This window comes from Trachinotus anak, unplaced genomic scaffold (assembly GCF_046630095.1).
Source record: "Trachinotus anak isolate AG129_WGS33_773 ecotype Australia unplaced genomic scaffold, CSIRO_AGI_Tana_v1 ptg000016l, whole genome shotgun sequence".
Classification (NCBI taxonomy): domain Eukaryota; kingdom Metazoa; phylum Chordata; class Actinopteri; order Carangiformes; family Carangidae; genus Trachinotus; species Trachinotus anak.
Genome location: NW_027273867.1, coordinates 26097508 through 26110298, shown reverse-complemented (window position 1 = coordinate 26110298; position 12791 = coordinate 26097508). Strand labels below are relative to the sequence as shown.

Here is a 12791-nt window from a genome sequence, read left to right as displayed (position 1 = left end):
AGAGAGCAGGAGGAGACGACAGGAGGGACAGGAAGTCAATTAAGCCACAAGTCAAGTTTCCAGCTAATTTTAAAGGAATTAACATGAAAATGATGAAAGTAAAATGTGAATGAAGTGAACTTAAGGAGCCAAACAGCTGACTGCCTCCTGTTCTGTTCATGTGTGTGGTTTTGTCCTCACAGCAGTGGGAAGGTTCCTCCTGATCAGCAGGTCACCTCTGTCTCTGGTTCAGTTTAGAAGCTGCAGGTGATTCCAGGTGTGTCGACCGAGTTTTGTTTTTCTCTTTCTCTCCTGATTTCAGTGTGTTTGACACATGGCTGATGGAGGAACAGCTGCTTCTCAGCGGGTTCAGAAGTCTGATCATCGATGGACTGAGATGTGTGTTCACCAGCTCTCGCAAGTTGACAGGTTTCAGTCCAGTAACCACAGACCCTCAAACTTAACATCAGACAGGAAGTTCAATTTCATTTCATCATCATCATGTTGAATCCATGACTCATATGTTCACTGAGAAGTTTCCTGGTGACAAATAATGAGGTCTTTATATGAGCTCCAGATTATATATTTTAGATATTTTTTCTCTCCCGTAGTTTGTGCTTCTCCTCTCTCTCCCTCTCTCTGTCCTCATTCTGCAGGTCTCTCTGCCTCTGGAGCAGCAGGATCCAGATCCACCACTACTCATCTTTACTATTAACCACTGTTACCTGTCATTATTATTGATAACACCATTACCTACACAGCTGTTCCTGGTCTCTCTCTCTCTCTCTTCTCTCCCCTCTCCTCCCCCTCCCCCTCTTTCCTCAACGGGTCCTCAACCAGTCCTCCAACCAGTCCTCAACCAGTCCTCAACCGGTCCTCAACTGGTCCTCAACCGGTCCTCAACGGGTCCTCAACCAGTCCTCCAACCAGTCCTCAACCAGTCCTCAACCGGTCCTCAACTGGTCCTCAACCGGTCCTCAACGGGTCCTCAACCAGTCCTCCAACCAGTCCTCAACCAGTCCTCAACCGGTCCTCAACTGGTCCTCAACCGGTCCTCAACGGGTCCTCAACGGGTCCTCAACCAGTCCTCCAACCAGTCCTCAACCAGTCCTCAACCGGTCCTCAACCGGTCCTCAACGGGTTCTCAACGGGTCCTCAACCAGTCCTCCAACCAGTCCTCCAACAGTCCTCAACCAGTCCTCCAACCAGTCCTCCAACAGTCCTCAACCGGTCCTCAACCGGTCCTCAACCAGTCCTCAACCGGTCCTCAACCGGTCCTCAACAGGTACAGCTCAGAAACACGAGCTTTAAAGCAAAATTCAAGGAAACTAGAAAGAAGGTGGCGTTCTACTAACCTGGATGAATCTTTAAAGGCTTGGAAAGACAGCCTACTGGCGTATAAAAAAAGCCTCCGTAAAGCCAGAACATCCTATTATTCATCATTGATAGAAGAAAACAAGAACAATCCCAGGTTTCTGTTCAGCACTGTAGCCAGGCTGACAGACAGCCACAGCTCTGTTGATCCATCTATACCTTTAGCCCTCAGCTGTAATGACTTTATGAGCTTCTTTACAAATAAAATTGTCTCTGTTAGAGAAAAAATTCACCATCTCCTCCCCACAGCCGGCTCAGATGTACTGTCCAGTTCAGCAGCCTCAGAGTCCACTGTAACTGGCTTATATTTTGACTGTTTCTCTCCTGTACATCTCCCTGAGCTCACTTCAACAGTTTCATCATCTAAACCATCGACTTGTCTTCTTGACCCCGTTCCAACAAGGTTGTTCAAAGAAGTTTTTCCTTTAATTGACACCTCTATATTAAGTCTGATTAACTTATCTTTATCAACTGGTTATGTACCACAGGCTTTTAAAGTTGCAGTAATTAAACCTCTACTTAAAAAGCCTACTCTTGATCCAGATGTTTTAGCCAATTATAGACCTATATCCAACCTCCCCTTTATTTCCAAAATCCTTGAGAAGGTTGTTGCAAACCAGTTATGTGATTATTTGCACAGGAATGGTTTGTTTGAAGATTTTCAGTCAGGTTTTAGAGTCCATCATAGCACAGAAACAGCTCTGGTTAAGGTTACCAATGATCTCCTCGTAGCCTCAGACAATGGACTTGTCTCTGTACTTGTCCTACTAGATCTTAGTGCCGCATTTGACACCATTGATCATAAGATTTTATTACAGAGACTAGAACATATGGTCGGCATCAAAGGAACCACACTAAGCTGGTTTAAGTCATATCTGTCAGATAGACTCCAGTTTGTTCATGTTAATAATGACTCCTCTATCATCACAGAAGTTAGTCATGGAGTTCCACAAGGTTCTGTGCTAGGACCAATGCTCTTCAGTCTATATATGCTCCCTCTGGGAAACATTATTAGGAGGCGCCAGATGAATTTCCATTGTTACGCAGATGACACCCAGCTGTACTTATCCATGAAGCCAGGTGAGACTAACCAGGTAGCCAAGCTTCAGGTGTGTCTTAAGGACATAAAAACCTGGATGACCACTAATTTCTTACTCTTAAATTCAGACAAAACTGAAGTTATTGTAATTGGCCCAAAACACCTCAGAGATACACTATGTGATAATATACTGACTCTGGATGACATCACCTTGGCCTCCAGTGCTACAGTCAGAAACCTTGGTGTCATTTTTGACCAGGACTTGTCCTTTACTTCACATATAAAGCAAGTCTCTAGGACAGCCTTCTTCCACCTGCGCAATATTGCTAAAATCAGACCCATTCTATGTCTAAAGGAAGCTGAAAAACTAGTTCATGCATTTGTTACCTCAAGACTGGACTACTGTAACTCTTTATTGTCAGGATGTCCCAAAAATTCAGTAAAAAGCCTCCAACTGATCCAGAATGCGGCAGCACGAGTACTGACAGGAACTAGGAAACGAGATCACGTCTCTCCTGTGTTAGCTTCTCTGCATTGGCTCCCTGTAAACTCTAGAATCGAATTTAAAATCCTCCTCCTCACCTACAAAGCCATTCATGGTCAGGCACCATCGTACCTTGGAGAGCTTATAGTTCCCTATTTTCCCAATAGGACACTTCGCTCTCTAAATGCAGGTCAACTTGTGGTTCCCAGAGTTTGTAAGAGTAGAATGGGGGGCAGAGCCTTCAGCTATCAGGCTCCTCTCCTGTGGAACCAGCTCCCAGTGTGGGTTCGGGAGGCAGACACCCTCTCTACCTTTAAGATCAGGCTTAAAACTGTCTTGTTTAGTAAAGCTTATAGTTAGGGCTGGCTCGGGTATGTCCTGACCCATCCCTTAGTTATGCTGCTATAGAGCTAGACTGCTGGAGGATTCCCATGATGCACTGGGCGCTCTCTCTCTATTTCTGTCTCTCTCCCCCTCTCTCTCTCGATAACTTCATGCCATTAACTTTGTATTTTTTCTCTCCTGTAGTTTGTGCTTCTCCTCTCTCTCCCTCTCTCTGTCCTCATTCTGCAGGTCTCTCTGCCTCGGGAGCAGCAGGATCCAGATCCACCACTACTCATCTTTACTATTAACCACTGTTACCTGTCATTATTATTGATAACACCATTACCTACACAGCTGTTCCTGGTCTCTCTCTCTCTCTCTCTCTTCTCTCCCCTCTCCTCCCCCTCCCCCTCTTTCTATCTTCTCCTAAACCCAACCGGTCGAGGCAGACCCCCCCCCACCCTGAGCCCGGTTCTGTTGGAGGTTTCTTCCTGTTAAAAGGGAGTTTTTCCTCCCCCCTGTCGCCAAACGCTTGCTCTTTGTGGGAACTGTTGGGTTTATTCTGTAACAAAGTAAGGTCTTGACCTGACCCTGTAAAGTGCCTTGAGATAATGTATATTATGATTTGGCGCTATACAAATAAAATTGAATTGAATTTAATTGAATCAACGGGTTCTCAACGGGTCCTCAACCAGTCCTCCAACCAGTCCTCCAACAGTCCTCAACCAGTCCTCAACCAGTCCTCCAACTTGAATAACCAACAACTTCTGATATGACCCAAAGCAGTGTCTCCTGAAGTAGTGCCACTATGGCAGTAGTTGTATTGGACCTTGGTTGTCATGGTTACACTAATAAACACACACACTGTACCAACAGCGGCACACCTGCCTTCATCGCCATGGTTACTATAATAACGGTCATGACTTTGTTAGGTTTAGGAAAAGATGGTGATTTGGGTTAAAATAAGTTCTTCCTCAACATTAGACGATCTTTGTTGTCATGGTTACAACAATAAGGTCATGGATAATAGAAACAACATAAACTGCTCCTGTCACATGGGAATCGAACACCGCTCTCCTGGGTCATATTCATCCATCCACCCCAACCTCCTCCTGACGTGGACTTTGTCGCTCTATAAACTACGTCACCGCACTTTTCCCTTTGCTCCTGTCATCATCACTACGACCACTAGATGTCGCCTAGCAACAAAACCTGACTCTGGGTCATAGTGACCTGCTGACAGACGACCTGTGACCTTGTCTGTCTCCTCTGTTCAGGTCCAGAATGAGGAACGTCTTCATGAGCAATGAAGACTTGAAAAATCGTGAACTTGTCCTTTCAATGTTTTTGTTCTTAAATCTGATGAAAATAATCAGCAAAAATGGAAAGAAGCTAAATTTACATATATATAATATTTTAATATTGAGCTTTTTATCAAAGGTAAATTATGTTGTGTTTAAACTTTGTACAGTTAATGACTCATTTTTACAGTAGAATAAAAACCTGACTGTTGAATTCAGAGGAGGCTCAGCTGTGGGACAATAAAGGTTTCTGACCATGAATAAAAACAGCTGGATGTTTCCAGATTTTCACAACTGGACGTGAAGATCCGAGTCATAAACATAATTTGTTTGGATTCATTTGAACACAATGATCTTTATTGGTCATTTAACCTTTGACAGTGAAGAACCCAGAACACGTCCACGCTATCAGCAGCTCTCTCCCTGGTCTGATTGATCAGCTTTTACTGAGGATCATTCGGACAGGGATTTTAGGAGCGCCCTCTGCTGGACCACAATGTGAACTACTTCAGACACTGAGATTATAGACTGACTTCAAATAGCTCATTACAAGAGAACAAGAGAACAGATGATGGGTTCACCCACAGAACAGAAACTGTATCTGTATGTAATAGTCCTGCAGGTTTGCACTTAGTGCTCGTTGACTGTGGATCTGGACGGATCCTGACAGACTGAACTCGGGGCAGTAATAATGTAAATGATGAGGTCACTGGAGACATGCAGCTTTATGAACAAACTTTATTTAAAAAAAATAAATGAATCTGACGGACAGACACTGAAACTGTAAAACAAAGACAGTAACATGCAGAGGAAAGCCAGATGAGACAGGTGTGTGTCTGTGTGTGTGTACTTCTATCTTTGTGAGGACCAGCACCACAGTGAGGACATTTAGTCTGGTCCTCACTTCCTCAGAGACCTGTTTGAGGGTTCAGGTTGGAATCAGGTTTAGGTTCAGGGTCAGGGTTCTCATAAACACAGAAGTACAAACGTGTGTGTGTGTGTGTGTGTGTTCAATAGCAGCGCAGGAAGAAGGTATTGCAGGCCGTTCCTCTCAGACAGTCGCACAGACGACCAATTCGAGGTCCATGTTTCATTGCACATCGTTCACCAACATCACACTGAGAGAGAGAGAGAGAGAGAGAGAGAGACATATTTAATGTACATGTGTAATATATAATATTTTCATCATCTGTAAACTGCTTTGGCAGCAACATTTTTGTTCATGCCAATAAAGCTTTTTGAATTGAATTTTAATTTCTGCCAGTTTCACTGGAGCTGCTCAATCAGAGTAAAACCACAGACAGTAAATAAAGATGGGCGGAGCCTCTGTGATGTCACTCACAGGTTTCTGAAGCTTAGAGTGAGCTGCTCCACCGTCACCATCTTGGCAGTGCTTGACTCCGCCCCTAACTCCCAGCTAATCCAAAAATGGTCAAAGAGGTGGGGACTGTGTGAAGCTGGTTTGTGTCAAGCATACACTCACTCACCTGTCACTCAAAGAGGCCACACCCTCAATTCTCTATAACTTTAGTCCTTAATAAAATGTAAACAGGTGAGTTGTATAAAATTCAGCCGTACAGTCGTCATGAAGGAGGAAATGATCTCCAGAGAGCAGAGCAGTTTCTGTACCAGGCTGTAAACATGTTTCTTTCTGCTGTAAAGTTGGACATTTGAACATGGGAGTCTGTGGGGACTGACTCACTGCTGGAGCCAGACTCTAGTGGTCGTTAGAGGAACTGCAGCTTTCAGCTTCAGGTTTCAGACCTGGAGGTTGATGATTGGTAGAAACTGAAGGTGTGTTTCCATGGAGATGTCCTCCCACACATAATGAGCCCACAAGTCATTGGTGCAGCAGGTTATTATGTTTTATTATTTAGCGACATTTAATTTTCTTGTGAGAGCGCTCAGTCAACGACAGCAGCAGAGGAAGGAGCAGGTACTGTCTTCATTTCCTGTTTTCAAAGTGATAGTTTGTTTAAACTGGGATTGTTGTATAACCTCAACCACATGTTATCATTGTAACCATGACAACGCAGGTGCTCTAAGTTTTACAGACCTGATCTTTCCCTAGAAACCTGACCAAACCTTTACCACAGCATCATTAGTTATATATTTTCAACAGTGATTTTTAACAGTGTAATAATTCAGGGGACATTCCAATTGGTCGTGTCAGAGGGGAGAGACAAACCATCAGTAAATTTAAGAATGTGTTAAAGTGTTTCCTGTGTGTGAGTAATAAAACCTTCAACAACTGGTTTAGTGGTTTTAGTTTTAGTGGTTTTAGATGACTAGACGTGAACTGACATGGTCACAGGTCAGAACTGAGCTGCTCTGTCATGTGACTGTTGGACAGGACCACCACCAGGTGAGATCACAGGAGAACTCTCTGTTTGATTGACAGCTGTCAGTCATGTTCTCACCCGTGGGATGACGCTGGCTTTCTTCTCCACAGAGAGACCGACCCTGCTGTCAGCTTCATCCAGGAAACCCTGCAGAGCCTCCGCCTGGACACACAGTGAGACACAATCAGTGACACACAGTAGCACACAGTGAGACACAATAACACACAGTAACACACAGTGACACACAGTGAGACACAGTAACACACAGTAACACACAGTGAGACACAGTAACACACAGTAACACACAGTAGCACACAGTAACACACAGTGAGACACAGTAACACACAGTAACACACAGTGAGACACAGTGACACACAGTAACACACAGTGAGACACAGTAGCACACAGTGAGACACAATGAAATACAGTGAGATGCAATGAGTGACACACAGTAACACAAAGTGAGACACAGTAGCACACAGTAACACAGTAACACACAATAACACGAAGTAACACACAGTGAGACATAGTAACACACAGTGACACACAGTAACACATAGTAACACACAGTGACACAAAGTAACACACAGTGAGACACAGTAACACACAGTAACACACAGTGAGAAACAGTAACACACAGTGAGACACAGTGAGAGACAGTAACGCACAATAACACACAGTGAGAAACAGTAGCACACAGTGAGAAACAGTAACACACAGTGAGATACAGTGAGAAACAGTAACGCACAATAACACACAGTGAGAAACAGTAGCACACAGTGAGAAACAGTAACACACAGTGAGACACAGTGAGACAGAGTAACGCACAGTGAGACACAGTGAGACACAGTAACGCACAGTAATACACAGTGAGAAACAGTAACAGTGACACACAGTGACACACAGTGAGACACAGTGAGAAACAGTAACACACAGTGAGACACAGTAACGCACAATAATACACAGTGAGAAACAGTAACAGTGACACACAGTGACACACAGTGACACACAGTGAGACACAGTGAGAAACAGTAACACACAGTGAGACACAGTGAGAAACAGTAACGCACAATAACACACAGTGAGAAACAGTAGCACACAGTGAGACATAGTAACGCACAGTAACACACAGTGAGAAACAGTAACACACAGTGAGAAACAGTAACACACAGTGACACACAGTGACACACAGTGAGACACAGTGAGAAACAGTAACGCACAATAACACACAGTGAGAAACAGTAACACACAGTGACACACAGTGACACACAGTAACACACAGTGAGACACAGTAACGCACAGTAACACAGTGAAAAACAGTAACACACAGTAATTTTTCATTTTTCAGTTTATATTTTTCTAAAAGGAAGTTTGAGCATCAATGATATAAATCTGTGTTTTTATTATCACACCACCATAATCATAGAAAAATCATTTTATCACAATTTGCTATTTTCACAGTTTTTCTGTTAAAGGTTTGTTTTCACTTCACTGAAATATTTGTCTCTAGTTTGTGAGACTGAAGCTGAGAAATGAAAACAGTTTGAATTGTCAGTGATTTTATTTTTTATTGGTGATTGATAAATGATTGAACTCTGTTATTCATCTTTACATGAGCTTGTATTTACTCTGTCACTACGATAGATTCATGAAAATGTTAAAACAGAAAATTAAAGATTATTTTAACTTAATGATTTTTCACCTGTGTATCATTTTTTAAAATTATTAACATTTTCTTTCATTTAATTAATTATCATTTACATTTTTTACCAACTTGATTTTACTTAAATCTTTTATTGACTTGAATTAATGAAGTTTCTCCACATTTATTATTATTACTTAATTACTTAACATTTCTATTATTATTAGTTTGAAGCATGTTTGAAAACATTAACATTAATTTAATGATGTGAAAGCCTTAATTGTCTTGTTTTAAGAACCTTCATTGTTCTAATATGATCAACTGTCCAGTGTCTAAATTTTACTGTCACTTACCACTTTAATTAACCAGTTTACTTCTTTACCACCTTCATTCCTTAATTATTAGTCATTTAGTAATTTAGCAGACGCTTTTATCCAAAGCGACTTACAGAAGTGGGGAGAGGAATTCAAACCGGGGCCGCCTGCAGTGAGGACTATAGCCTCAACACATGGGGCGGGTGCTCTACCCACTGAGCTAAACACCGCCACTCTAATTATGATTTCACTACATATTATTCCTTTATGTATAAATTCACAATCTCACCATTGTAATTGTAATTGTCACTTTTAACTTTAATTAGTCATAATTTAATCTTTAATCTTTTTTAATCATTAACATTTCTTTATTAGATACAATGTCACCACATTTTTCAACATCTCACAAAATATTATTTGACTTTGCTCAAACAGACATAAATATAAGAATTTACCATCATTCATCAATTGAACCATAATTTAACTCTTCAACTTTTCAATTACAATTTAACAGCTTTAACAGCTTAACTTAATTAGAACTGAATTATCTCTTATGACCTAAATTATACATGATTTATTACATCATTTCACCGTAATTAAAATCATATTTAACCATGTCAACTGTAGTATTACCACCTTAATGAGTCACATGATTACACTTGTTTCACCTGTTTCACCTCCAGTATAATGTGATCATCCTGTATGATTCATTAATGCTGTAATTAGCTGTAAATTCACCATCTCACCACTAAATGAGTGTGAACAGTTAGAATGTGAAATGAACCAGGTCATGTGACTCACCAGCTCTCTGGTTGTGAGTCCAACGACCTGCTCGTCCAGTGCAGACTGCAGCTGGTTGTCAGCTGACCTTTGACCCTGACAGAGTGATGTCAGCATGGACAGACAGACGGACAGGTAGACCAGGGCTCTCACACTCTCCATCGCCAAAAATATCTGTCAAAACCTAAGAAGTAAAAACACAGAAAATCACATATTTTCCTCAAAGATTCTACACATTGAAAACAAGATTAAAAACAGTAAAAAGTGAATGAAGTTCTGTTGGACAGCTGTGAACTCACGATTCAATGCAACAGAAATAATTTATGATCCTGCAGGAATTTTAGAGAAACGATCAGTTTCTTCTTTTCTTCTTCTTTGGTGTCTGATTTCAGCCCCAGAGTCCTCTTTATTTTTCCTGTTGCTTCTTCTTCTTCTGTCTTGGTTTGGATTTTGGTGATTTTCTCTCCGTCAAGCTCCTCGTCTCCCTGCTCCTCACTCCTCCTCCTCTTCCTGTATTTATAGCTGCTCCTCCTCCTCCTGTGTGATGTCTCTGCTGACACTCGCTCCCTCACAGTTTATTCATGTATTCAGATGAAACTGTGTGGCTGTGGTGTGTGGTGATTGATGACGCGTCTGTGTGGTGAATATGGAACAGGTTGATACTGATGTTTACATGCAAACACCCTGCAGACCTGAGGTCAAAGGTCAGACTGTGACTCACCGCTGAAGGTCAGAACCTCAGAGACTCAGTTGATCATGAGGAGGTGTTTTGTTTTTAATGACATGACTCGTTATCTATTGATTTCTTTATGACTGATCAGAAGATAATCGATGAAATCTGCTGTGATCAGAACAGCTGAGCATGTTCTGACAAACTGTGGTCTTTGTGTGTCTGTGGTTGTTTGTGTGACTTCATCACAGTTGAACTTGATGTAAATATTTGTGTCACATTGTTGTGATTTCACTGGAATGAGTTGTGTTGATGTGAATGAGCCTCTTTGTGTTTTGAAATCAGTGACAGATTAAAATCAGCTGATTTCAGATCAGCTCCATGACCACAGGGTCAGTGTTGAGTCCTCATGAGGCCTGTTACCTGTGTTATTTCAAACTCATACTTTGTTCACCTGATTCATTAACACCCTCAGTTTCCACTTCCTGCCCCAGGTCAGAGGTCAGAGGTCAGGAGCTCTGAGGATTCTCTCTCTGTTTAATTGGAATGTTGTTTGTAGATAAATCTCCCATCATGCCCCTCACCTGGAGGCAGCAGCAGGTCTGGAGTGGCTGACCTCAGACCTGTGTTTCATGATGACGCAGGAGGAAACTGTTTTGCCCTTTTCTCGCTGTGATTTGAATCGTGAGGCGACCTGCAGCTCCGCTCGCTCGCTGCTGTTTCATCTCAGCTCTCATTAACAGCTAAATGTCAAACTGCTGCAGCGACGCCTCACTGACCAACGAAAACCTCGCATCTCCAAACACAGACATTTACACATCAGGAAACCTTCCCGCCTCATCTCTGTCAGTAGAAAAACTCCTGTCACAGTTTTACTGCAGAACTCATTATCAACCACAAACAACAAAACAGCTGCAACATCAAAGTCATGAACTGATGATTATAATAATTTCATCTGAAGGAGCCGCTCTGCAGGAACAGGACTAAAAAGTTTAAATTCTTCATTCAGTGTAAACATGTGGTTCATCTCTGAATAATCAGCAGCTGGAGATAAACTTCCAGTTGACAGTCGAGGCTGCAGACGACGTCACACAGACGCTGTTTATTCAGAAAAACCAGAGAAGAAGACAGTGGATGACCTTGTCCTCCTCCTCCTCCTCTTCCTCCTCCTCCTCCTCAGTGACCTTAAGAAGAAAAATGAGGCTCCAGCTGAAAGTTTGAGATTAGAAAGTTGAACATTAATGTGTGTCAGAGCTGGAAGATACAGTCCTCATGTTTCTAATCAGCTGACTGAAAACACCGGTGACATCACTGACTGGGGGCGTGGCCACACCTCTGTTATTATTACTTCATAAATCAGTGAAATTTCAGATTTCAGATTTATACATTAATTACATTTGAAATGTAAATTAAAAACTAAATAAAAAAAGAAACTCGTCCGTTATTATTTCTATTTGAGCGACACACGTTTGGGTTTATATTCTATCTAAACATATTGTTTTATGTTTTTATTTCTGTAGCAAATAACACAAGTTTAAACCAGATAATTACAGACATTCAGCCCTGTTCAGTGTGTGTGTGTCTGTGTGTGTGTGTGTGTGTGTGTTTTCATTAGCAGTGAGTAACACAGAGTTGTGTTGATGTGTTGTGTCTCTGTTATCAGCTGACAGCAGAGTTTCACTGAAGGTCACAGACTGAGACCGAACACAACACACAGTGCTATCATCAAACGCACCTTTATTCCTGTGTGTGTGTGTGTGTGTGTGTGTGTGTGTGTGTGTGTTCAATAAACTCTGCATCCTGTAGGGGAGATCCAGTTTAAATGGTGTGAATATAAAGTAATCATTCAACCAATTTATGTTATTTATCAGCTGATATCAGATCAATGCACTGAACAGAAATATTAAAAACACGTTCAGAATGTTTTAAAGTGTATCCACCACAGAAAAGTGAAGGTTTTACACTGTAAAACATCCTGATTTGTTCATTTATTGTCACACAAAAACTATTGGAACTTTATCAGAATTGTTTGTCTGTGTTTGCACCAATAAAGTTAATAACAGACAATGAGCCAGGCTTGTAGCATGTAGCAGCATGTAGCATGATGTAGCATGATGTAATATGATATAGGATTTAACATGATGTAGCATGATGTAGCATGATGTAGCTTGTAGCAATGTGTTCATGAGTTAGCAGGTTAAACTAGCAGCTTGTGGGTCAGTTAGTGATGGAGACTCAGTTCCTTTACTCACCTGAAGTAAAACTTTGTTAATATTTAATGTTGATTCACTTTTATTAACACAACATGTAAAAATATGAGGTACAGGCATAAATTAAAGCACCGAACATGTATTATAATAATAATAATAATAATAATAATAATAATAATAAGACACATGAATGCATCAGTAATAACCGTCTGATGATATAAGACAGAACAGTTTATGACTCACCGGTGTTGTACTTGTCACTTCTTGTGTTGTTGTTTGTTGAGACAAATAGAAAAGTCTGTAACAGAGATGGTGGTTGTATGATACATGCC

The 12791-nt window shown here is 41.4% G+C and overlaps 1 protein-coding gene across 1 annotated transcript; it reads right to left on the bottom strand.

Moving 5' to 3' along the window:
- Positions 1-5219: 5219 nt before the first annotated feature.
- cart4 (cocaine- and amphetamine-regulated transcript 4) lies at positions 5220-11513 on the bottom strand. The gene is made up of 4 exons (XM_071500507.1): positions 9879-11513; positions 9601-9763; positions 6922-7005; positions 5220-5619 (listed from the first exon to the last, which is right to left on the bottom strand). Exons 2-4 carry the CDS (start codon positions 9739-9741, stop codon positions 5512-5514), a joined length of 333 nt encoding a protein of 110 aa, XP_071356608.1. The 5' UTR covers positions 9742-9763; positions 9879-11513; the 3' UTR covers positions 5220-5511.
- Positions 11514-12791: the final 1278 nt, after the last annotated feature.

Bases quoted from the DNA above. Each gene is read 5' to 3' on its own strand.
- cart4 (XM_071500507.1), bottom strand. From the start codon at position 9,741: ATGGAGAGTGTGAGAGCCCTGGTCTACCTGTCCGTCTGTCTGTCCATG. The intron at 7,006-9,600 runs GTGAGTCACATG...CTGTGTGTCCAG, and splicing joins GACTCACAACCAGAGAGCTG to GCGGAGGCTCTGCAGGGTTT. The intron at 5,620-6,921 runs GTGAGAACATGA...TCTCTCTCTCAG, and splicing joins AAGCCAGCGTCATCCCACGG to TGTGATGTTGGTGAACGATG.